The sequence below is a fragment of the Zea mays genome, chromosome 9, assembly GCF_902167145.1.
Source record: "Zea mays cultivar B73 chromosome 9, Zm-B73-REFERENCE-NAM-5.0, whole genome shotgun sequence".
In the NCBI taxonomy this organism is placed as follows: Eukaryota; Viridiplantae; Streptophyta; class Magnoliopsida; order Poales; family Poaceae; genus Zea; species Zea mays.
Genome location: NC_050104.1, coordinates 130,264,792 through 130,288,846, shown reverse-complemented (window position 1 = coordinate 130,288,846; position 24,055 = coordinate 130,264,792). Strand labels below are relative to the sequence as shown.

Genomic DNA, 24,055 nt, shown 5'->3' with positions numbered 1-24,055 from the left:
ATCTCTGGCATTAAATGCACGCAGCGCGCCAGCCCTGCAATGTGCTTATTATACTGTTAACCACACATTACCGAGGCAAGGGCATTGACCAAATTCGTCGTATGGGGCACCCTTCATTATGACTTCACTGTCCTTCGTGCGTTACCGAGACATGAAGAGACGGGCGGAGGAGATGAGACGACACCGCACACACCTACATACGGTAGCATGGCAAACTACGCCCCAACCTACTGCAGGAGTTGCATGCATACTCTCATTAGACAAAACAGGAGAATAGGATGTCAGGAGCCTGCTCGACGACCAAGAAGGGATACATGCTCAGGAAGATCTGACGATTCAGCTCTATCTGATGTATCGATCAAGAAGGGATATATGCTCAGAAAGATCTGGCGATTCAGCTCTATCCGATGTATCCCGTTCTATGATGTAAATACTTTTAGGTCCACCTGTTTGACCCTAAGCTCTCTTGTATGGTGCCCCTCTTAAACTATAAAAGGTATAAAAGAGAGGACACTTGCTTCGTAGCCGGAGAGGTCGATTCACCCTCATACGGATGACTCGTAAGTTTTTAAGCAATACAATTTATAATAGATATAGGGTATTACGATCCGACGGTCCAAACCACTTTAAACTCTTGTGTTCTTGTGTCCATCCATAAGACTGTGTCCAGCAAGGGACGGTAAACCGTCTGGTACCCTTAATATAGGGTTCAGACACGTCCCCAACGCGCCCAGCAACGTACTCTATATTGCACTCTAAATTTTAGAGGACGCCGCACGCACGCTAGATGTGGAGAAATCCAGACGTCCGGTATCCGTGGTCGGGCTCGGGCTCGCGCGGTGGTGAAAAATCCGTAGCCGCTGTTGTGCCGTCGCTGGCGACTTCCATCGAAGTCGGCGAGGGGGGCTCGCGGCGCTGCTCCTCGGCGGCGCCGCCCAAGCTGGGCTCGAAGAGGCCATGCTCGAGCGGGTCCGGAGGCGGACCGCTCGCGGTGGTTGGAGGCAAGGAGGTCGGCGCCGACGAGTCAAAGATCCAAGGAGCGGGTGGTTCCGTGGGTGTTCGTCGTCGTCGAACCGCCATCGCCAAGAAGTTGAGAAGATCGACGGAGCCGACGAAGGAAGCTGGGGAGAAACGCAAGCGCATCTCGACGCCACCTTCTTCATCGTCGTCCATTAGGTCAGGTGGTCCAGATCCGAAGAAAAAAAGGTAAACATTGAAGATCGATTTTGCTTTCTATGATTCTAGTACTTCAAATGGTAGAACTCGTCCACATCTAGGGTTACGGATTTAGGGTTATACATTCGATGGATGTAGGATTCCTTGACCATTATGTTTTCTGTTCATAAATTTGGTTCCCATTACACAAAATTTTATTGTGGTACAAGAATTCTCTGTTGTAGTGATCGATGTGTATTTACAAATACATGCGGACTGTTTTAGACAGACTGAATCATGAGCATTATGCTATCTCTTCAAAATTGATGTTCAGATTAACCAAATATCTTTCTGGTACAAGCTTTGTTTCATATACGAATCGAGGTGTATTCACAATGCCTTGGGCAATTCGTTTGACACACTCAATGATGATTTTATCTTCATAATTCATGTTCATTACTCATGTGCTCATTTCAACTGCCTACTGGCAATACTAGCTCAACTAAAGCACGATACTAGGTCCACATATATTAACACAACCATATGTTTTATGTAGACCATGGATTCGGAGAACGCAAAGCTCCGAAGAGCACTGGCTCATTTAATCAAAGTAGTGGAGCAGCGTTGTGCCGACATCGTCGATGTCGTCCACGGTGCCTTCCAACCAGTTAGCGGACCAGTCCTCAATGAAATGAATCGTGCTTTAGTTCAGATCGAGGACCTCGCCAAGGACCTTGATCACCTAGCTCTGGAAAAAGACTGGGAGATGGAGCACATGGCCCCTTCTCCTATTGCCTCATCATCAGAAACAGAGGATGAGCTTCTGCTTGATTATGATTCAGAGTTGAATCCTGACGATATCGTCGGCTACGACGATGGACGCGACTACTCCACCGACGACACCTATCCCTACTAGATTAGCATGCACCTAAGGAATATGTGTATGTGTTAGGTTTATGTGAGTCGAAGTACTCTTTTGTATGTGAACACAACAGATGTGTGTCACAAGTCAGTGGTTTAGTTGATGTCATGTTTATGTTGTCGAAAACTATCCGGACGCGATGTTCATGACATGTTTATGTTAACGTGGTCTGTAAAATGTTATGAAGTCTGCAATATATCTAGTGTGCACCACTTCTGAGTTTCTTGTGTCTGTCCTGTTAACATTGACATGGTTCTTCTTTCATTTGACATGGTTCTTACGTGACTTCCTTGAATGTACAGCATGGGTACGGATTGGAACCAAGTTATGGCACAATATGGCAGCTTCCTATCCGAGGATGATGCCACTCAGTTTGACAACACTGCACTTCCTCCTCCGCCTGATATACCAGCCCAGGCCTCACCAGCACCACCTCCAGTGAAGAAGCCTCCTCAACGCACAAAGCTAGCCAATTTCACGTCTGAGGAGGATATGAGGGTGTGTCAAGCTTGGTTGGCTGTCAGTTGTGATCCGATTGTGAACACTGGTCAGAAGCGTCAAGGATTTTGGAATCGGATTACAGAGGCATACAACTCTCGTAGAGGATCAATGCCAGAGAGGTCTACGAAATCTCTCATGAGCAGGTGGGACAGTATCAAAACTCAATGTTCTACCTTTGCTGGATACATGATGGCTGTGCTTCGACAAAACCCAAGTGGCATGACTGATGCAGATAAGGTACGTAAATGTTGAGAACAAGCTAACAGGCTTTTCTAAGTAAATGTTGAGAACAAGCTAACAAGCTTCGACAAAACCAACTGATTTTGTTTTGCAGACTTCGCTTGCGGCTACTCGTTTTGCTGCTGTTGAAAAGAAGCCCTTCCATTTCTTACATTGCTGGTCCATATTGAAGGATCAACCTAAATGGATGGACCAGCACATGAGCACTCAAAATCCTCCACCCAACCCAATTGGTACCCAATCAAATACTATTGACTGTGATGCTGCTGAAGAATCAGCTCCTTCAAGCTTTACTTCCAAAAGGTCGCTTGGTCGTGATTCAGCAAAGGAAAAGGCAAAGAAGCAAAGATCAGAAAACACATCATCCACTGATTCGGAGTACCTAACACGAATGGGTGAGCTCTCTTTGGAACGGTTATCTGTCTACAAATCAGTAGCTTCAACTGAGGAGAAGAAGTTGGAGTTCATGAAAAAACAGGAGAGGCAGAAACTGATATTGGAGAGGAAGAAGCTAAACTTAGAGAAGATGAAGATGGAACGACAAAAGGTGAAGGAGGACACGGAACAGGAGGTTCTCATATTGAGCATGGATTTGACAAAATGTAACCCCCTTCTTCGCCAGTACTACGAGGCAAAACAACAGGAGATTCTGGCAAGGGTAACTGGAAGCTCGTCATCAAGCAAGTGAATGTTCATTGTACTCGTTGAGGAAGTACTCTTATTTGTTTTCGAGAACAATTTAATGTTTCTGAACTCGACAAATTTATGTTCTGTGATATTAGAACCGAGTCATGTTGCTTAATAATAGTGGACTTCTTATATCATTCCTCAATTATAGCATTACACATTCGCCAGCTTCCGATTACTAGAAACATAGTACAAACATAAACTGCATCGTACTTAACACATAGTAGCTTCGGAATAACGGAACAGACGACATGACAAACTTGTTACTTAACACATACTACCTTCGGATTACCATAGCTGACGACATAACACACTAGACATGACAATGACAAACATACTTAACACATGGCAGACATAAACTTCATACTTAAGCAGCTCCAGATCCAAGCCGCGCTCAGTGGTGGTGGATTAGATCAACCTGCAACTGATTATATTTCACTGGATCATGTAGTTGGTCGTACCTGTTGTTGATATACTCATTGCGCTCGGAAAATGAACCATGACTAGTATCCGCCAAAACTCCGATGTTGTCGAAGCTTGTGTTCAAAGACGAAGGTCCTTCATCTTCTACGATCATGTTGTGCAATATGATGCATGTTTTCATGATATCTCCAATGTGTTGTGGAGACCAACCATATGCTGGACCACGAACTATGGCCCATCGCTTCTGTAGTACTCCAAATGTTCGTTCAATGTCTTTTCTAGCAGACTCTTGAACAGTGGCAAAATGTTGGGTCCTCACATCATACGGATGACGGATTGTCTTCACAAACGCTGGCCAGTCCGGATAAATACCATCTGCTAGGTAATATCCCATGTTGTAGGTGTGTCCATTGACGGAGAAACTCACTGGTGGACTATCACCATGAAGATGCAAATCGAACAAGTTAGAACGCTGAAGAACATTGATGTCGTTACAGCTACCTGGCATGCCGAAGTATGCATGCCAAATCCATAAGTCATATGAGGCAACAGCTTCGAGGATCATTGTAGGGTGTTTACCACGACCGGTAAACATCCCCTTCCATGCAGTTGGGCAGTTACGCCACTCCCAATGCATGCAATCGACACTACCAAGCATACCAGGAAAGCCGCGTGATTCTCCAACATGGAGAAGCCTAGCGATATCAGCAGGAGTAGGTTTCCTAAGATAGTACCCCCCAAAAGCAGTTTGTATGGCAGTGCAAAAGTGTTTCAAAGCCTCATGTGCTGTAGATTCTCCAATTCGTACGTACTCGTCAACGGCATCCGCGGGAACACCGTATGCAAGGATACGTACGGCAGCAACAACTTTCTGAAGGGCAGATAGGCCTAGCTCACCGGCACAGTTTGGACGTTGAACGAAGTACGGATCCACTTGTTGCACAGCAAGAATGAGACGCTCAAACACATGGCGACGCATGCGAAACCTATATTGCAAACTTTTTTTAGTACAATTGTGAAGTACGTACTATGGACGTTAATACATGTGCGTATGAATAAACATACCTCCTCCGAAATTGTGCATCCGTGTAAACCGGTTGGGCGCAAAAGTAGTCGGCTCGGATTCTTGCATCACCACTGATATGGTCACGATGGATTCGAACACGACCGGGAATGGAACCAGCGTACCGACGCTCGTTAAGTGCACGACGCCTACGATGTTGGTACGTCGCAACCTCGAGCTCATGGTCTTCATCTTCCATGTCTTGTGCCATCCTAAGAAAAATATTGGAATCTACGAACCGGTCCATTGTTGTGGATGAGTGTATGCAAAGTGTGAGTGAAGTGTTGAAATAGTGATTATTTATAGAAGGGATAGGCTTCGGAGAGAATCCATGCGCTTGTCGTGCAGCCGAAGCTACACAATGGCTTGTTGAAGAAGTGTCGTGGCTTACGGTGGAAGCATGTGAATTCGTAAACATTTTTTCGTACGATTCAAATATGGTGTCACGTTTTTTCCACAATAATTGCACATAACATAAATTGCAATGTTATTTGTTTTGTACATTTCGAAATTATTAATGAACCATAGTTTTTAGATTATTATTTGAAATTTTATTGATTACAAAATTTTTAGCATCCTTTCAGTACCATTAAATGGGTACAAAACAAAGAAAACAGAAAAAGAAAAGAAAAAACGAATTCTGTTAACACTGTAGCTTTAGGGGATCGAATTTAGGGGACGTTGCTGGAGACACAGAAGATATAGAGGACAGAATCTTTTAGAGTGTCTTATAAAGTACAGGGAATATTCCTTTAGGGGACGAAATTTAGGGGACGCTGCTGGAGACAGCCTAAGGCGAGACAAACGCCTAAGCCTACTCCTCCTCCGAGGGAGTGTGTACACTCTCGCCACTCAGCCGAGGGATTCGCCCTCCCACAAAGACAAATGGTCAAACATGATAGGTGCCAAAAGGAACAAAAGACCCGTCTATTTCATAAGCAACGGAGACGGAGGGAGTAGTTTCTAAGCAAAAAACAAAAGGCCCAAAGCCATGGAATGGAAACGAAACGGAGGTCGACAGCAAGACATACCTCACCTACCACTTTTACCACCCAGCTTGAAGATCATCCTGGCGCCTACACAGTAAGACGTGACGTAGAATTGCAACAAGTATCCAGTTCCATCGTCTCATATCCAGAATCTGGTGGTATACTTGTGCACCGTAAATTCTTGCGATTCTTACGGTCATACAGCTAGAACTGGAGTACAGTACAATTGATGAGCTCAACATTGTCGCCGAGGCGCTTCCTCACCGATCTGTACAGAATACAAGGCACTGATGACTGGTAGGAGGAGGAGATGGAGTTCGTTAGTATTTGGAGAGAGATTTGGTTTCTAGTAGTACTATGAACAAATTGTTTGCTTGCTGAATTCCCCCCCGCCTTCTTCCTAGCTACTAGTAATAGTGCTACTCTTACGATACGAATCCGCTCGATCAGTCCCGTCGCCCACAGTCAGAAATCGCATCTCCACCGTCCGGTAGATCTTGTCGCCAGCTCCCCATCGGCCGGGGCCACATCCCGCCGCCGCCGCGAGTGCACCGCGTCGCACGCGGGGTGCACGGCGCCGGCCTTGGCGCCGCGCGGCGGGAGCTCGCAGGGCTCGCCCACGGAGTCGGAGTCGCGCCGGACGTCTGCCGGCGGGATGAAGCAGTCGGTGGACAGGCCCGGCACGTCGAAGGCGGCCTCCTGGATGGTCCACGCCTCCTCCATGCGCGTCTTGGTGTGGCTCATGGCCGTCTCGCCGAACCGGAACAGCGTCACGGCGGACCGCCCCGCGTGCGCGATCGCCACGCCGTCCACCGCGCGGTAGTCCTCCAGGAACGAGCTGATGGTGGTCTCCCAGTACACGGCGTCCCCGCCGGCGTGCGGCTGGATGCGCGTCAGGTGCGAGTCCTCCACCTGCACCAGCAGGCCCGTGCGCTGGCTGAAGTACCCGAACACCACGTGCCGGATGATCTCCGCCGGACCCTCGCTCCGCTGCCGCAGCGTCTCCGCGTCCGCCGACAGCTTCAGGATGAAGCACTCCTCGTCGCCCACCTTCTTCTCGCCCACGCACCGCGCCTCCGCGAACAGCCCCGCAGTCGACAGCGGATCCAGACCCTGCACAGTACACGCGCGCGCGCACACACACACACACAATGGTTGGCACCAACCAATGGCAGGCATCCAGACGAGCTCGGGAAGGGAACGCTACCTGGAGGGCTCGGCGGAGCGGGCGGACGGGACCCTTGGCGGCGTGGGCGCCGAGCCACGGCGTGTGGCGCCAGACGAGGCGGCCGTTGCAGCCGGCGCGGACCTTGCTGCCGCCGACGGCCAGCTCCACGTACCACATGTCCGGGGACATCCGCCAGAGCACGAACCCGCCTTGCTCCACGGCGGCGGCGGCGGCGGCGCCCCGGTTCTTGACCACGCGCGTGGCCGTCTCGAACTCCGACGCCACCATCCGCACCTTCCCCATTGCGTACGCGTTCCGCGCCGACCGGAGCACCTTGGCGCCACCCGACGCCGCCAAGTACTGCTGCAGGATGTACTGCGCCGACGAGGATTCCTGCAACGCCATAAATACCAGATCCAGAGCCGCCGGAGGAGTCAAGGCCCAAAACGCTGCCGCATTTGCCAAAGCCAGGCGTGAAAACAGTGGAGATCCAGGAGAGAAAAAACCGAGGCGTGTACGCACAATGGGGGCGCCCTTGACGGGCGCGAGCGGCAGCGGCTCGGCGGTGGAGACCGAGACGGGCGCGAGCGGCGCGCCCATGACGCCGAGGAGGAGGCGGAGGTCGGAGCGCCGGAAAGACCCGTCGCCGCCGCCGGCGATCAACGGGGCACGGGTCAGGTGGCCGCGGACCCACTGCCCGAACCCGTCTCGCCGTCCGGAATCCTCGGCGAACGTGTCGTCCTCGGCGACGTCCGGGCCCTCCATGAGCGGCGCCAGGACCTCGCCGGCAAGCCGCAGGCTGCCGGAGTGGGTGACGAGCGGATCCGGCGCGTACTGGGCGAGCTTCTCTGGCGGCGCCACTTCCTCCGCGGCCGCCGTCTTGCGGCTGCGCGGAAGCAGCAGCGACTTCCCCCGGGATCTGCCTGGCGAGAGACCACGCACGACTTCCCCCTTGAGCGCCGAAAAGAAACCCTGCTTGCTCTCCTTCTCCATTGCCTCCGGATCCTCCGAGGAAATGGCGATTAATTAGCAGTGTGGAAAGGTTTGCGTCAAGAGAGGAGAGCGGTGCGGCGAGGGGTAGTGGAGTGCAAGACTGCAAAGGGAAGGGAAGGCGGAGGAAGAAACGGATGCAAAGCGCAGGTCGATGACAAGTGAGGGGTTTGGGGTTTGTGACTGGGAGTCTGGGACTGGCTTGGGAGCTGGGGACACGGGCAGTGGGAGAAGACAACAAAAGAAACAGCGTTTGGCTGCCAGCCAGGCAGCCACACACACTGCCACGCGCAGTGTGATTGGTGGGGAAAATTAACTTGGGTTGGCAAAGCGTGAAATTACGGAGGATGGTAAATATTCTAGTTTAGAGCAACTTCAATAGTTCTTTAAATAACTCTCTAAATCTTAAATTTAAGAAGTGAACAGAAAAATGCTTCTCCAATGGTTCTCTAAATAGACTTGCTAAATTTACTTAGTTGCTATTCAACTCTATTTACTCTCCACATTTAGCAACTCGGTAGGAACTCCCTAAATACAGTTGACGTCAATTTCTTCACACTAGCGTGATTATTTTTACCTTTCCCATACAGTGAGATAGCCAGGTATAACACACTCTTTTTTTATTTTCTAGCATAATGAGGTAGCTAGGTCAAACACGTATGACGCAAGTTTCTCCTTCACCGTCGAACCTAACTTTCTCATAGATTGCGTCACCGGACCACCACTCATCCATAATTCATATCGACCGACCTTTTTTCTTCCGCCCTCATATCCTCTGCTCTCAACCTTATTATCAGGCAGATCTCATAGGGACAGGGCCGCTAAAGCTAGATTCAAAATCGAACTACTTTCTAAATATGAGCAACTATTGGAGACTAAGTTATTTTTTACTTCCAATAGCTATTTAGCAACTTGCTAAACATGATTTTAGCAAACTATTTTTTAGAGAACTACTGGAGTTGCTCTTAGGACATTTTTAAGGGATTTCTATTTTTTAAGAGAAATTAATTTATTTTAGGGCGAGTTTAGGAACTATATTTTTGTCAAGAAAATCCTATTTTTCTATGGAAACTGAGCTAATTTCTCTTGGAAAGATAGAAATCTCTTGAAAAAATGGAGTTTTCAAACTAGGCCTTACATTGAGAAAATATAAATCCTTAGAAAAATGGGGTTCAAACTAGCCCTTAAAGCTAGTTCGGCAACCCGGTTTCTATTTTCTTAAAAAATTAGTTTATTTTTTCTTACAAAATAAGAATAAATTGCCAAACTAGCCTATTATATATATAATTATTTATTTTTTGGAAAATTAAGATCTCATTATCTCCACATAGAAAATACGATACAAAATAATACATTTGTTCTCGAATACTGATCAGCCACTATTTCATTTTTGAACTAAATCACGACAAATAAAAAAAGAACGAAGGGAGTATCATATTAATGACCCAACTGTCATTGAATAGTGATTAAATAAAATCCTTAAAGGTCTAACTAAACAAGTTTGTTTATATTTATAAACTTTCACAGTGTCAAACAAGTTTTGATAAAATTGACCAGATTTAATTTAGATTATACAAATTTCCTACATATTAACCAATTAAGTTAGAATCTAAGTTTGCATAGTTTGACTAAGTGTAGCTATTATTCCTTAAATTTGGCTAATTAACTAGGTATAACTTAATTTAGCGAGATTACCTGACCTAAACTGTATGAGAAGACCACGGAAGGAAGCTGCATCCCCCAATGCGGTGGTATGCTAAAAAAAACTATTGAGCTAAAGCACATCATAACATCAAGAAACAAAGCATGTTAAAACTATAAAAATAGAATAAACAAACAAATAAAGCATATCTAAACTACTAAATCAGAATAAACAAATAATTAAGGCGTACTTAAACTATCAAACTGAAGCGTATGATAACTTAACAAAACATAATAATCTTACTTGTTAAAATATTTCATAAACGATTGAAGTGTTTAAGTACTCTAGTGTTGTAGTTAAATACAAGCCATTAACATCACCAAGCACAATAATTTTTAACGAAACTGGACATTTCATCTATATTTTAATATATATATTTTTTGTTCTATACATGGCGATCTTATAAATAACCACATAAAACTAACCACTAACACTGAATGTTGTTTCTGCTAACACCGGACTTAGGACCGGTTTAGATCCGTGGTGCTGAAATTTAGCGCTGCATTTATTTTTTTTGTTAAACTTTAGTACTTGGAGATCCAAACAAATTAAAGTACTAAAAGTTGGTGCTAAAATTGCAAGGTTAAACTTGACTCATTAACAGTTTAGCTGCTCCAACACCGGCGAGCGGGCGGCGGACAGCTGAACATGCACGGCCTTTCGTCTCGTCTCGGCCCTGTTTATTCGGCTTCTGGCAGCTTCTGGCCACCAAAAGCTGCTGCGGACTGCCAAACGCTCAGGTTTTCCGCCAGCTTCTATAAAATTCGTTGGGGCAAAAACCATCCAAAATCAACATAAACACATAACCGGTTGAGTTGTTGTAATAGTAGGAATCCGTCACTTTCTAGATCATGAGCCCTATGAACAACTTTATCTTCCTCCACACGTAATCGTAATGATACTTAGATTCTCTCCACAGGCAGATTCTTTCCACAGCCAGATTTTTAGAAAAACTGGTAAGAAAAAAGCTGAATCAAACAGGCCCCTCGTCTCGTGTAGGGGCCGGCCGGGTAGCAGAAGAAAGAAACGATCAATCTGTCCAGCCAGGGTGGTCCGCGGCGTAGGGCGGGCGCGTAGGCCTTCGCGCGGCGCGGGGCAGGCCGACACGGCGCCGGGCAGGCAGGCACGGGTCACGTGAGTCCGCACCCGCATGCTTGGTTCGTTTTCTCCTCGGCCCCGACCGGGCTAGCTGTACATTATTAGGATTATAGTCCTAGACTCCTAGCACATGCACGTATATTACCATACAAATCACGCCTGGACCAGAGCCCCTCCAGCAGACCCATCGCCGCGCCGGATCTGGTGGCGGCCGCCCGGACGGCACGGCGGACGTCGTCCATTTCCGCTGCGTCGCGTGCAAGAAACACGCCATGGCTACCACAACTGTTTCTACTACGAGCGTTGGCTCGTATGTAACGTGTGGGCGTCAGTAGTGTCGCTGCCGGTACAGCATGCAGATCCAGCGGCGTCCTTGTCCTTGGGGACTGGACTATACGTACAAGCGACAGTAAGATGACGTAGTATGCAGCAGCTTCTTCCGGTTCCGTCGACCATGAATAACGACTCTCTACTACTACACGCATGATTATGGTTCGTTGCCCTGCACGCACCTGCAGTGCAGACTTTCGTACGTGCGCACATGCATGCATTCTCGGGACATATATGTGATCCATCCATCGCTGGTGTTCATGAGTACTGCTCCTGATCGATCGAGTGCGTGTCAGGTCTGTCTGGTGTGTGGCGTCGTCCAATACGTGCACGCGTGCTCTTATCCCCCTGCATAGCGCAGCTGTGTGTCCGGCCCGGTTTCTCTATCCGACTTCATGTCAGTTATCCGCAAAGGAAATAAGGTATAAATAAACCTATCTAAAAGTTTCTTTTCCATAACAAGTGACCAATTATTTAATTTCTCTAGTAGTGTTTCTTGCTACTATGTACCGGTACTATCCGTAAAAGATTTGATGACAACAAAATAAAATCTTACCTAATATTAGAGACTAGCATATAGCACCGTGTTAACGCTACGTTCACATGGATATAGAAGCGACATGAGTGACGGAAAGGAGGCAACAGGTCCAAGACGGAGAGGGGGAAGATGATTCAAATAGCATTGTCCATTAATTTCTTGGAACAAAATATGTGGCAATCCTTGTGCACCAAAAAGGATTGCATCACTCCTGCTTGAAACTAATTCCTTTCATAATTTCTAGCTCTTTTTTTCTTCTTCTTTCGTGACGGCTGCCCTACGTCCTTCCAGAATTCTCGGACTATTTGAACGTGTGTGCTTGCTAGCCAACTGTGGGCGTACGTGTTGGAACGTGCGTGCGTGGTGATGGGACCTTAGCCGTTAGATGTGAATGATTGAAAGAAAGGATAACGGGGGAAGAGATCTCGACGGTTCAATGTGATGGTGGAGATTTTTTTGTGTTATACAAAAACGGGGGTGCACAAATATATGTAACGTATATAACTAAGAGATAGCCCAAATAGCATTTCACTGATTTCAGTGTTGTTTGTTCTTGTCGTCCCCGCTGGATCGGATCTCTGTGAGTGCTTCGCCCAATGCAAGCACCATCGCCATGTTCAGTCAACTTTTCGATCAGCATAGAGCGTTCGGCGCGCGGACGGATGGACGTCTGGATCAGACATGATTAGTTAGCGTTGGCGTGTTTCTGTCGCGCATACTAAATACCACATGCCTTGTAGCGCTAAACATGGCGCCGAACACGGCTCTCTCTCTCTCTAGGCCCTCCTCCCCCCTCCTGTACGCGCGCGGGGACGACGACGACAGAGAGCCAGAAAACCTAAGATGACTGGGCTCAAATACACTAGCCGGCCTATAGCTATTTTTCTTGTGGGCAACAGCGAAACAAAGCATGTAATGCTGCGAAGGATGAGTGGGTTAGAAATACTAGGTACACAATGATTTACGTAGCAGGGACTGCATGCGCGGTGCCACATGTGGAACCAACCAACAACTCTAGGGTTAGAACCGATCATGGGCTTGTTGCGTGCATGTTATGGTCCGCTTGGTTAATTTGGTCCACGGACTAAAGTTTAGTTAGAAGATTAAAAGTTTAGTCCCTACCTTGTTTGGTTTTATAGACTAAAAGTATTTAAAATGCATTAAATAAATCAAAAGAGGTCTAAAATACCTCTTAACACTCTCCTGTCATCAGGGGCGGGGCCAGGATTACGATATAAGGGGAACCGATCAATTCATCAAGACTATATGATAAAAAAATATTGTATAATGTTATCAAGTTTAAGTACTCGACATGTAATAAGAGTCCTAAATCTTTATAAATTATCTTAGTTCATGAGTCCATTTTCTAACTAATTGATATATTGAACTAAAGTTATAACGCAAGAACAATGCCAAATTAATAAAGACGACATAACGATGAATATCCGACTGATGAGATTCAACTTTTATATTATGACTCTAGTATTCATGAGGCATCCAACAAATTTGTGAGAGAATTCAAAAATCTAAATAGCCTCAAGGATCCATGAAAATTCGTCAACCTACGCAGGTGCACATCAAATTTGTCATGTACACGCCAACTATCAGGTGACAACTTTAGCTGAAATTTGTTAATTTTATTATCTACGAGATCTAGTGTAGTATGTATATAAGTTGTTGGCGTTCATCCTGCTGCTTCGCGTGATCACCTTTGTTGGACTTTGGTTGTGGGTCTATGGCAGAGACAAGTCAAGTGGACAACGACAATCAACAGCTGTCTAGATAGATGATAGGATGAATCATAAAGGGGTGAGGTTCAGATACCATCGTATGCAAACAAATTAGGTTTGACGTTTCATGCATCAATGGGTCATTCAACGGATATTTTATCTTATATTCTTTGTCTCTTTTAGATTTTGGTTGGCATATACTACAACAGAGTTATGGATCATATATCACCAACCACTATATTAAATTTGATTAATTGCGCTCCACAAAATTTAGAATATATATATATATATATATATATATATATATATATATATATATATATATATATATATATATATATATATATATATATATATATATATGGCAACGTATCATGTGTAAAAGGTTCTCCTGTGTAAACATGCTAAAACGTCTTAACAACCTTTGGATCCAGAATCAAAGGCTAATCTTAATCCCACATGATAATCTTGTGTTTTATCTAAAGAACCCCCTCCTGGTAATCTGGTGCGGTGGCGGTTAGGTGGGATTAAAATTAGCCTTTGATTCTGGATCCAAAGGTTGTTAAGGCGTTTTAGCATGTTTACACAGGAGAACCTTTTACACAGGATACGTTGCCTATATATATATATATATATATATATATATATATATATATATATATTTACATACACAGATTTTAGACTATATATATAATTCTCTTGTCTGTCTCTCAGCCTTAGAGGCCATGGCCTCTACTGCCCCCTGGCTCTGCCCCTACCTGCCATTAGTGCAACTGAAATAAAGGAGTGTCTAAAGGTGAAATTTATATGATTTATTCTCTTTTAGTTACTCCTTGAGGGACTAGATACGAAAACAATTTAGTCTTTGTTTTGGTCTTACCGTTTGACAATTTAAAGACTAAATGATTCTAAAATGGAGATACTAATATTTATTCCCTTAAATCAGACGGGATCTTAGTTTTTTTTTTTTGAATATGCTGCTCCAATCGGCACCAGTAAGAGAGGGTGTTGAAACAGGAACGAGATCCTCTGACGTGGGGGGTGGGTACTGCCGCGTGGCCCCCGCGTGCGATAGGGCCCGCGCGCAGTGACCCTACTGTCCCCTGCAGTACGTCAGAAGAACCGGCTCCGTTGAAACACAGTTTGCCACGCACGAACTGCCTGAGGCGTACAATTATTTGGACGCGTCCGGCCCTAAACTAGGCTAATGGACAAAAACTCGGTAGCCACAAGAGAAGATCATTTGCACTACGATGTACGGATTGCTTAGCATACCAGGTGCTAGTTCAGTTTAGTGTTGTTAGCTCTAGTACAGTTGTGAAAAAGGAAGACATACGTACACGCACTCCCCGACCAGATGATAGGCCCCACACAAGGGATCGAATAAGATGCATAGTCTCATTGCGGCAGCGCAACGGTACACGAAGATTGTCTTGTATTAGACTTACGCGTACTCGTATCTATATCTATACTAGGTATATACCCGTGCGTTGCTACGGAACCAGTATAATAAAATACATTGATATGCAAAAACATTAATTGTTATTCTATATTTTTGTTTCATCACTAAAATTATATGTTATCATAAAAGATATAGTAAATTGTGACGACACATAAAACCATATTTATCTTAGTCATAAAGCTCTGGTTCAGATATGCATGTCTAGAAATTACAGATCAATTAGAATATGAACTTAAAATAGACATAATCAAGACTGCAAAAGAGGTTACAAATGTAAACACAAAAATAATAGCCCAAATTCAGCTCATATTTCAGTAGCAACAAGCTAAAAGCTAACAAATGCTACTCCATCTAATCTTAATCTTCCAAAAATTTGTTGTATTCTAAAACTTACACATGTATATGCAGCTTGGTATGGACAGTGTTTTGAAGGGTACAACGGTGAACTATACACTCGTGTTATAGCTAGCTACGATCACAACAAACAGTTGTGCCTTTGGAAGCAACAAAAAAACTTCACTGCCATTCGCTAGGCAACATAAAAAACAAAGACCTTTCTTGTGTACCTATATATTACCATCGGCTATAGGTTACTCCAATCAGTGGTTCTTAAAGGGGCGTACTTTGGACGGTCATTTCTGATTCCTCTGAAGCCGGTTGTTCTTGACGAGACCATAAGCATGACAAGCACCGATGAAGCGCTTATGGTGCTCTCCCCAAGGCCAAGGGACATGGAGCATGCAGACTGCAAACAAGATCAGGTGAGAGAGGCAAGACTTGTGACAGATTTATATGGTACAATCAGATCTAGGAAGAAACCAATGACCTTTGCCTTTGAAAGTACATGTTTTGCACTTACTTTTACAGAAGTAACAAAGGAGATGCTATCATCTGTGTCTGTCTCCTCCATCGGCATCTTTCCATTTCTGCAGTGTCCAGGTTATATATCAGAACATTGAATGCAATACTGAACACAAAATGCAACAGAGCAAAGCTTGAAACTTTCTACAAGTTCGTGGAATAGAACCTGTCTATGTCAATTATGGAGTCCTCGGAGGTGCTTGAACCATCTTTCCTATCAGCCACCGATAGTTCACCAAGAGTCAAAATCTTCTATGTGCAAACACATGAAAATCAACGTTTTACCAACCTTTACTGTCATCGGGTGCTAGCAAGGAGATCCCAACAAAGACAAATGTCATGCCTAACACACACATAATTATCCTGAGCGTATCAAATACCTGACAGCAGAAAAACAGAATCATCAGTTTATAATTAGGAAATGCATGATTCACTTCATTATCCGATTATAATAAACAAGAACTTACTTGATATTCTTGAAAGTAAACAAATCCTGTACAAATAGAGAAGAAGGTCCAAACAATTTGAAACATTGGAACAATCAGTATTGCATCAAATAATGACAACCCTTCATTCAATCTTTCCATCTGTCACATAGGGCATACGGAACTTGTAGTGCTAGCAAATAGTGTTAGCAAATACATTCCCTACCATGTAACATGTTGAAAACTTAGCTGCTTCTAAACCATAAGTTCCCATACATGACAGCAACGACAAATCGATCAGTTTCATGGAAGTCTCAATCAGACCCTTGTTGAACAAAACTTGACTGAAAGTTGAATTTTGTAACCAAGTATCCATGTTTCATAGGTTCTATGCTTGCACTGCTAGCTACAACATAGAGAAGACAGTGAAATCATAGTTTTTATTTATAGGATAGTCTTACATAAAATCACAAGATCACATGAATTCAATATAGTTTTATTTTATAAGGTTGCCCATGAATTCATCAATTCAACCTTTTCTTTTGTACAACAGCACTAATAAATGGCATCAAAGTGACACCTTTTCTAGACCCCGTACATCCAGTGCAATAACTTAGCTCCTTCCTTTCATTCCTTCATCTAGAGATTGATTGACATCCACATTTGGTCTCTTCACTTCATCTGGAAAGTGGCATGTATATTTGTCCATACCACATCTAAGACAGAAGTCTCAATAAGCTGGTGCTATAGAAAAAAGTAGAACAATGAAATGTCTTGAAATTGTTCTGGTTTCTAAAAGTTATTATGCTTCTGTTCTAGTTCAGAATTGAGCATATCTGAATAATGAAATGGAGATCCCAAATAGTCAAAATTTTACCTTCGATGAAGTAGGTCGAGCATGGGTACCCGCAGGAGGCCCTGACAATGGTGTGGGCAGATACCATGCCTCGACGCTGCCAAGGAGCCCAAGAACCTGCCACCGTGACCAATAAGAGCGAGAATCCCCAAGGAGACTAATAACACAAAAGGAGACATATTTGTGTTCGGTTTCTTTTCTTACTATGTTCAGTGTTAGTTGCCTTGATAACTTATTCCATTGCATTACATGCTACGGGCAGCAGCTACTGCACGGTGTGGAGATGAGAGAGGAGCATGCTTTCCGTGGTCGACATTGGCAGCCCGCTGACGAACACCTCGGTGCCCTTCGTCGTTCGACGATCTGCGCGTAGCCAAACAACACACAAAACCTGGGGTCATTGGCATAAAATTCTCTCCACAATCCATAAAAAACAAAACAACGTCTCTCGATAAACACTGACCTTGATCATCGTACCCATCCCCAGCGATGGCGCATTCTTTTTTTCTTGAAACAGAATAGACTAACATTTAAACAACAAACTATACTTGCTATTTGCAATAGCCAAAAGGGGAAATAGACAATATGCTTATGACACAAAGCTGGACTTTTAATTCAACGAGGATATATATAGTGATTTGTGCAAACAAAAATCATGGTCGTGTGAACGGAACATAAAACAAACAATTAAATAGAATGCAATGTGAATTAGAATTCCTACAGAGTATGAGCTGAAGTTGCTTGCCAGTGATACATGATTCATTCAAGTAATGATAGAGCATAAAAATTTATAGACCTCATACAATCTACGTTTCACAAGAACCCCAACTGCTCTTCCTTAACCTTATAAAGATATGGAGAAACATCACTTTCAACCAAGGATCCTCTCTTCACCAATACGCAAGCTGATCTTCCTCCCTCTACAAACAGTAAACAATAACATGGAGTTCGAGAAAGCTAGTAAGAATGGATACATTTCTCATTATACTTTATAAGATATGTTAAAAGCAGGTTTAAAATAACAAATGTGCAAACACAGACTATTGTATATAAACCACAAAAAATTAGACAAAAATGATAACCATCATAGATCAATTACCTGACGATGTTATTAGTTTTGAGGTAGATTGTATTTTCAATCACTGTAGAATTATTAGAAATGGTGTAAATTTCTAACTAAACATTTAGGCATCAAAATATATGTTGAGATCGCAACCTCTAAGAAAGACGCCTCCAGTGCCATATAGTCCCTCTCGCTGAACTTGAAATAGTCTAATTTCTTGACTATCTCTATTCATGGTACTGAAGAAGAGATCAGACAATCAGATCATACCAAGATTCTCACAAAGGTATCACTCGACACTGCCAAATTCTCTCCATGCTCTTCCTGTACAACCAGATTAATAGGTACATCATACTAAACCCATTTTTCTAATGCAAATTGTAGGTTGAATTATCACGTGTAAGCGTTGATGGTGTGGCTGGTGAAGACAGTGACATGGCTCACAATATGGAGTCGATTCATTCTATCAGAAAAAAACTTGAGGAAAAATAACTAAATTCATTATCGGTGGACACAAAAACTTAGTGGAAAATATCTTAATCGAAAAAATCATGCAATCTGAAAGTTGCTAGTCACAAACAATGTACTAAAACAAATGGAATCAGAAAGTACCAGGGCATAAATTCACTGGCTGATAATTGGACGGAGATCGCTCCTTAGCAGGTCTACTGAAAGTTGATAGCGAGTTCAAGTCTCTGTTCAGATAAAATCAAATATGAAAAATGGCTAGCCAGAATCCACTGAAACTGCAAAAGGCCAAAAAAATCAAAGATGAAAAATGGCTTGGAAATGAGACTGGTCACAAAACACTAATTTGCCATTCATGAGTAAACACTAATTTACCATTCGTAAGTTTATCTAACCTGGACCACCCGAGTTTATCCTCAATCAGCCTGCTGAACGTCCTTCTTTTTCATCAATAAAACACCGATAAATTTGTTCCACATTTGATAGATACACCCTAATTAGTTCCCTTCGGTACTGACCATCAAGGCAACGAAATGGACGGTCTATCTTCTCCCTCAAATATTAAAATGCAGAAGCAGACATGGTTATGCAAAGTAAACAGATAATTCTAACTTGAGAATAATTGATGCTAATGTTAAATCTAAGACACAAATAAAATAGATACCTAATGACTTGAACTTGGGCTTTGATGGTAAGAGAATCCTGAACAATAAAGCCATCGTGTAATTCTGACAGCTCCATAAACTTTTAACACCCCCAATCATGCTCTTTCTTCCAAAACCGATGCAGTGTATCTAAAACACTACTTTCAGTAAACTAAAGTTGTACAAGGCAAGCAAAAGCTTGCTATTTTAGTTGTAGGCACAAAGAAAGGCAGATAGTCATTGAACTCACCTGAATACTTAGATTTCTTAGGGTCTTTATTAATTAGAGCTATTGTAAATTGCGCAAAGTGACTCCATCCTGAACAAAAGAAAATCATATTGACGATATGTGAGGAGTCACAAACTGAAGTGAGTCAAATACAATGCATCAAATTATGCATCTACCTGGGAGTAGCTTATTATGGTCAGCACAAAGAAAGAAAGAGAGGTGATTGCAGACACCACATCCTCGCAGGTAAATTAATATATACCTGAAACTCAACTGATAGATCTCAAAAATCCAGAGATTGTATTGAGAATGGACCAAATCATATCCAAGAATATAAAGGTACTTGCAATATGATGATCCATGATGAAAATGACGAAAGATGCAGACTGATGAGCAGAATCAAATGCAGGGTACGAGAGCTCTAGAGCAAGCAAAGAGCATGGGCGGGCTCTACGCCGCATAGACTTCGTCAAGAGAATGCTTGATTTAGAATTACGGGGGGCAGTGTGTGTCACCTCAGCTTAGGATCTTGCAGGGATAAGGCCAGGGAGCGCGGTGAACGTGGGGCTGACGAACCTCAGCGTGACGAAGTGGTTAGCACGTACTGCACGAGGACCTCGTCCAGCGGGCAGGCGACGACGAGATAGGCCGACGAAGCTGAGCGCCCCGGTCGCCCACAGCTCCTGGAGGAAGCGCTTTATCGGGGTGACATATTGGTGGATGAAGACCAGTGATAGGCCCCGCCCCGCGGTGCCGGCAGCATACAGGAGGTCGGCGGTGGCGATGATGGGGTTTCCCTCCGGCAGGAATGCCACGGAGGCAGTCGTCGTCGTCACCAGCCTCGACCGGTACAGTAGGACCTCGCGCACACCAGAGTCCTCTCGGATCCAGGGACCATAGGTGCCATTGAGACTGTGACCTGCTCAGCCAACCCTGCGTCGGGCCCGTCCCTGACGGCCCGGAGCCTCGCGCTAGCGCCGCAGCGGTCGAGGGGGTAAGGCGATGGTCTCTTGGTGAAGGCCGAGGAGTGGTTCGGGTGAGGCGAGAAAGGAACGAGCCGAGGATGGGACACGGCGTGGCAGCGCCGATCTCGGGAGGGGGCAGGGCGAATGCGATAATCTCAGACGGAGGCAGGTTGGGGGCGAGGTCACGGGATGGGGGCATGGCTTGGGCGCGGAGTTTTGTTACCATGCGGTGGATGGGGATTGTAGGAGACGTGAGAAGGACTACAGATGGAGGAACGTCGGGGGAGGCTGGGCGGCGGAGGGAGGACCGCGGTGAGGAGCCAGTGGGGGTGCGGGAGGCGGCGCGGTGGAGGGAGAATCGAGAGGGCGCGACGGAGGGAGAACCGAGAGGGCGCGACGGAGGGCGCACATCCAGCGCGTCGGGTCCTCGCAGCGGTCCTGTCGCCCTCATCGGGGAAGCCGCGATGGTTGAAGGTGGTGGGGCGGAGGACCAACAACGGCGGTGGAGTCGATGTGCCACGGCGGTTGAGGACGCAGCGGAGGGGGCACATCCAGCGCGGTGGGTCCTTGTAGCTGCACCGAGGCTCAGAAGGGCACGACCGCGCCGAGGGGCAGTGGCTGGGTGATGATGCCGACGATGGTGGAGAGGAAGATGATGAGCGGAGGGAGGTGGGGACGCATGGCGGAGCGCACCGAGAGGTGGGTTCGGGTTCGCGGCGTTCGTGTGGCGATAGAGGGAGCCAGGGCGGTTAGGTGAGAGAGGGGCGTGGAGAGGATCGGGGGAGCTGTTGCTCACGCGGGGCGTGGGCGTGATGCGGCGTGCGACAAGGATGAGCACGGGGATGGCGGGTCATGCGGCGTTTGCGGTGGGGAGGGCGCACGCATTGAACGGGGTGTGTTTGCTGTTGGACGCGGCTTGGGAGGGAGGACGCGCATCGGACGGAGGGGGCACATCGGACGGTTGAGATCGATGAGAGGCAGAACGGCAGGCTACCCTTGCAGTCTTAATAGAGTAGTATAGATTTTTTCTTGAAGTTCAGCCTCGCGCTCCATAACCGCTGTCATTTTTCCAACATTCATAGCCACACCCTTTAGATCACCTTGGACTTCATTTAACATGTCCAAAAGAGGGTCACTTGATCCACTCTTCTCCTTCCCAGATGTCCTCCTCCTCTTCACACTTGATGATGCTGAATCAGTAGACCACCTAGGGGTTCTATAGATCTCATGCCCTCCTCTTCTTCATGATCATTACCATACCCAGTAGCAAGCTCTTGTTCTAAGTTCCCAACGGCTTCATCAATCCCTTCCGCACCTTCACCGGTAGCTATATCATTTCCATATATGGTCGACAATGCATCAAAATATGGGAATGCGACGTCATATAGGCCTCTAGCTTCAGGATGTTTCTGCAAAATAAAACAGAGCAAAGGATCAAATTAAGATGCTACCATTAAGCCAAAATACATCACATAGAAATCAAAATGCAACACAAGTAAATAAAAAATAAATTACAAACGCCAAGGACATACCTTGCAATGAGCTTCATATTGACTCCTTTCACATTGGATCATCTTCTTATTGTCATCCCAGGTGAAGCCACTATTTTTCAGCATTAACTTTATTGCTCCAATTTTTTTTCTAAAATTCCTAACTCTAGAGTCAATGTGTGGAACTGCAGATATCCCACTATTTGGTAACCTTTCAGCAAGAACAGCCTCAAGTGTAGAAGTATATCCATTCTTGAAGCCTCATATACTCGATCTCATAGATCCCTATAGAATTCTGTGGAAAGCCGTATTCGATGAAAGTCGTATGTACGGCTTGGAGGGAGATCTTTCCTATCTTTCGAGATCCACCCTACAATATGGGGCCAAAAAGCCAAAAAAATAAGTGATTCGTTTTTAGCCCTTATAAAAAGAAAACGGATTCATTCCCCTTTCCACCTTGGATCCGAAGACATCTCATACAAAGCTTTAATTAACTCATCATCCTCAAAAAGCTAGAAATATGAAACTCATACTATGTGCCTTCGAGCAATTATAAAAAAAGGGGCGTACCCAGTGTCGTAGGCTTCCCGCACTGTGCGGGGTCTGGGAAAGGGTATCTTTAAGCATTAAGCCTTACCCGCATAATATGCAGAGGCTGGGACTCAAACCCGGGACCTTCCGGTTATAGACGGTAGGCTCTACCGCTGCACCAGGCCCGCCCTTCTTGCCCTTCTTACCTTCGAGCAATTATCTGGCCTCAAAATAAATTTCCACAAGAGTGAGTTATATTGTTTTGGAAAAGCACAAAATGACATAGATATCTATAAGGACATCTTTAAATGTAGGGCAGGAGAATTCTCCTTTAATTACCTTGGTATTCCCATTCAGTTTAAGAAGTTAAGGAACTCGGATTGAAGGCGAGTTGAGGAACGATTTGAAAAGCGCCTGAGTAGTTGGAAAGGCAAACATCTCTCCATCGGAGGCAGATTGACACTGATCAACTCGGTGCTCACTTGCCTGCCAATGTATATGATGTCTTTCTTCGACGTTCCCAAAGGCGTGATGAAAAAAATTAGATTACTTCAGATCCCGCTTCTTTTGGCAAGGAGACGAACATAAGAAAAAATATCGACTAGTGAAGTGGAAGATACTCACCCAACCTAGGAACCAAAGTGGTTTAGGTCTCCACGATTTGAGGATTAAAAACACAACTATGCTTGGTAAATGGCTCTTCAATCTTCTGAACTCAGATGGAATATGGCAACAATTGCTTCGAAATAAATACCTTAGATCAATCCCTCTATCCCAAGCAGAATGGAGGCAGGGAGATTCATATTTTTTGTGTGGCCTAATGAAGATCAAACATGAGTTTTTCAGTTTTAGAGCTTTTAAGGTACAGGACGGCACACAGGTCCGGTTCTAGGATGACATCTGGTTGGGATCTACACCCTTGAGAGCCCAATATCATTGTCTTTATAACATCGACAGAGCTAAAAATGCCACTATTGCCCAGGAACAACTTCACCATTCACCCGTGACACACCACGGCCCGACCATGCGCACAAAATGGCAGCGCAGGTGAGTTTCCTGGGCGGTGGTGTTCATCCCAGCTTCGCCCGCGACGGGACCTGGGTTGGGCACGACGCCATGGGTTCGGAGGACAAAGAGGTCGCGGCTAGGTCCTTTATGTAGAGGTGGGCGGAGGTAATCAGTCGGCCAAACTGACCCCGAGTTCCCCGGCGGCCGGTGAGCGAGCGAGTCGCGCGAGGGGAGAAGAAGACCCAGCCACAGGCGCCCACCAAATCCCAACGGATTTCGTCACTGGTTCAAGCTCCGCGGAGATCTCACCAGGAAGAGAAACAGCGCCCAACAGAAAAGTGGATAAGGGAGGAAGGAGTTCCTGACGTCCGGGCCCCACGCGACAGCCAAGTGGGTTCAAGCGTGCATGTGTGGCTGAGGCGCTGCGACGTGGAGTGGGCCGGCGGGCGAGGGATACAGCCCAAATGACCGTGTTGTTTATGTACGGGAGATGGGCCGAGCAGCGACTTTGGGCCCA

General features: G+C 45.4%; 2 protein-coding genes, 1 long non-coding RNA gene and 1 pseudogene across 6 annotated transcripts; all 4 read right to left on the bottom strand.

Annotated features, from left to right (window-relative positions):
• Positions 1 to 3,680: 3,680 nt before the first annotated feature.
• On the bottom strand, positions 3,681 to 5,426 carry LOC103639070 (protein ALP1-like). The gene is made up of 2 exons (XM_008661863.3): positions 4,994 to 5,426; positions 3,681 to 4,914 (listed from the first exon to the last, which is right to left on the bottom strand). The coding sequence occupies exons 1-2, from the start codon at positions 5,407 to 5,409 to the stop codon at positions 3,900 to 3,902; spliced, it is 1,431 nt and encodes a 476-aa protein (XP_008660085.3). The 5' UTR covers positions 5,410 to 5,426; the 3' UTR covers positions 3,681 to 3,899.
• Positions 5,427 to 5,506: 80 nt separating this feature from the next.
• LOC100502405 (uncharacterized) lies at positions 5,507 to 8,460 on the bottom strand. Of its 2 annotated transcripts, NM_001358083.1 has the most exons (3): positions 7,671 to 8,319; positions 7,188 to 7,541; positions 6,212 to 7,093 (listed from the first exon to the last, which is right to left on the bottom strand). In NM_001358083.1, exons 1-3 carry the CDS (start codon positions 8,139 to 8,141, stop codon positions 6,446 to 6,448), a joined length of 1,473 nt encoding a protein of 490 aa, NP_001345012.1. In that variant the 5' UTR covers positions 8,142 to 8,319; the 3' UTR covers positions 6,212 to 6,445. The 2 variants fall into 2 exon arrangements, with proteins under 2 accessions (XP_020399396.1, NP_001345012.1); XM_020543807.3 differs by having other exon boundaries at positions 5,507 to 7,541; positions 7,671 to 8,460.
• A 6,817-nt stretch (positions 8,461 to 15,277) lies between these two features.
• Positions 15,278 to 18,946, bottom strand: LOC100274678 (uncharacterized). 3 transcript variants are annotated; one of them, XR_002265315.1, is made up of 9 exons: positions 18,816 to 18,946; positions 18,357 to 18,527; positions 17,604 to 18,060; positions 17,345 to 17,503; positions 16,327 to 17,257; positions 16,149 to 16,239; positions 16,026 to 16,073; positions 15,858 to 15,924; positions 15,278 to 15,743 (listed from the first exon to the last, which is right to left on the bottom strand). It is a non-coding gene; the product is annotated as an uncharacterized lncRNA (long non-coding RNA). The 3 variants fall into 3 exon arrangements; XR_002749275.1 differs by having other exon boundaries at positions 15,825 to 15,924; positions 16,026 to 16,082; positions 16,151 to 16,239; XR_002265316.1 differs by lacking the exon at positions 18,357 to 18,527.
• A 126-nt stretch (positions 18,947 to 19,072) lies between these two features.
• On the bottom strand, positions 19,073 to 21,060 carry LOC103640282 (uncharacterized; annotated as a pseudogene).
• Between the last annotated feature and the right edge of the window lie 2,995 nt (positions 21,061 to 24,055).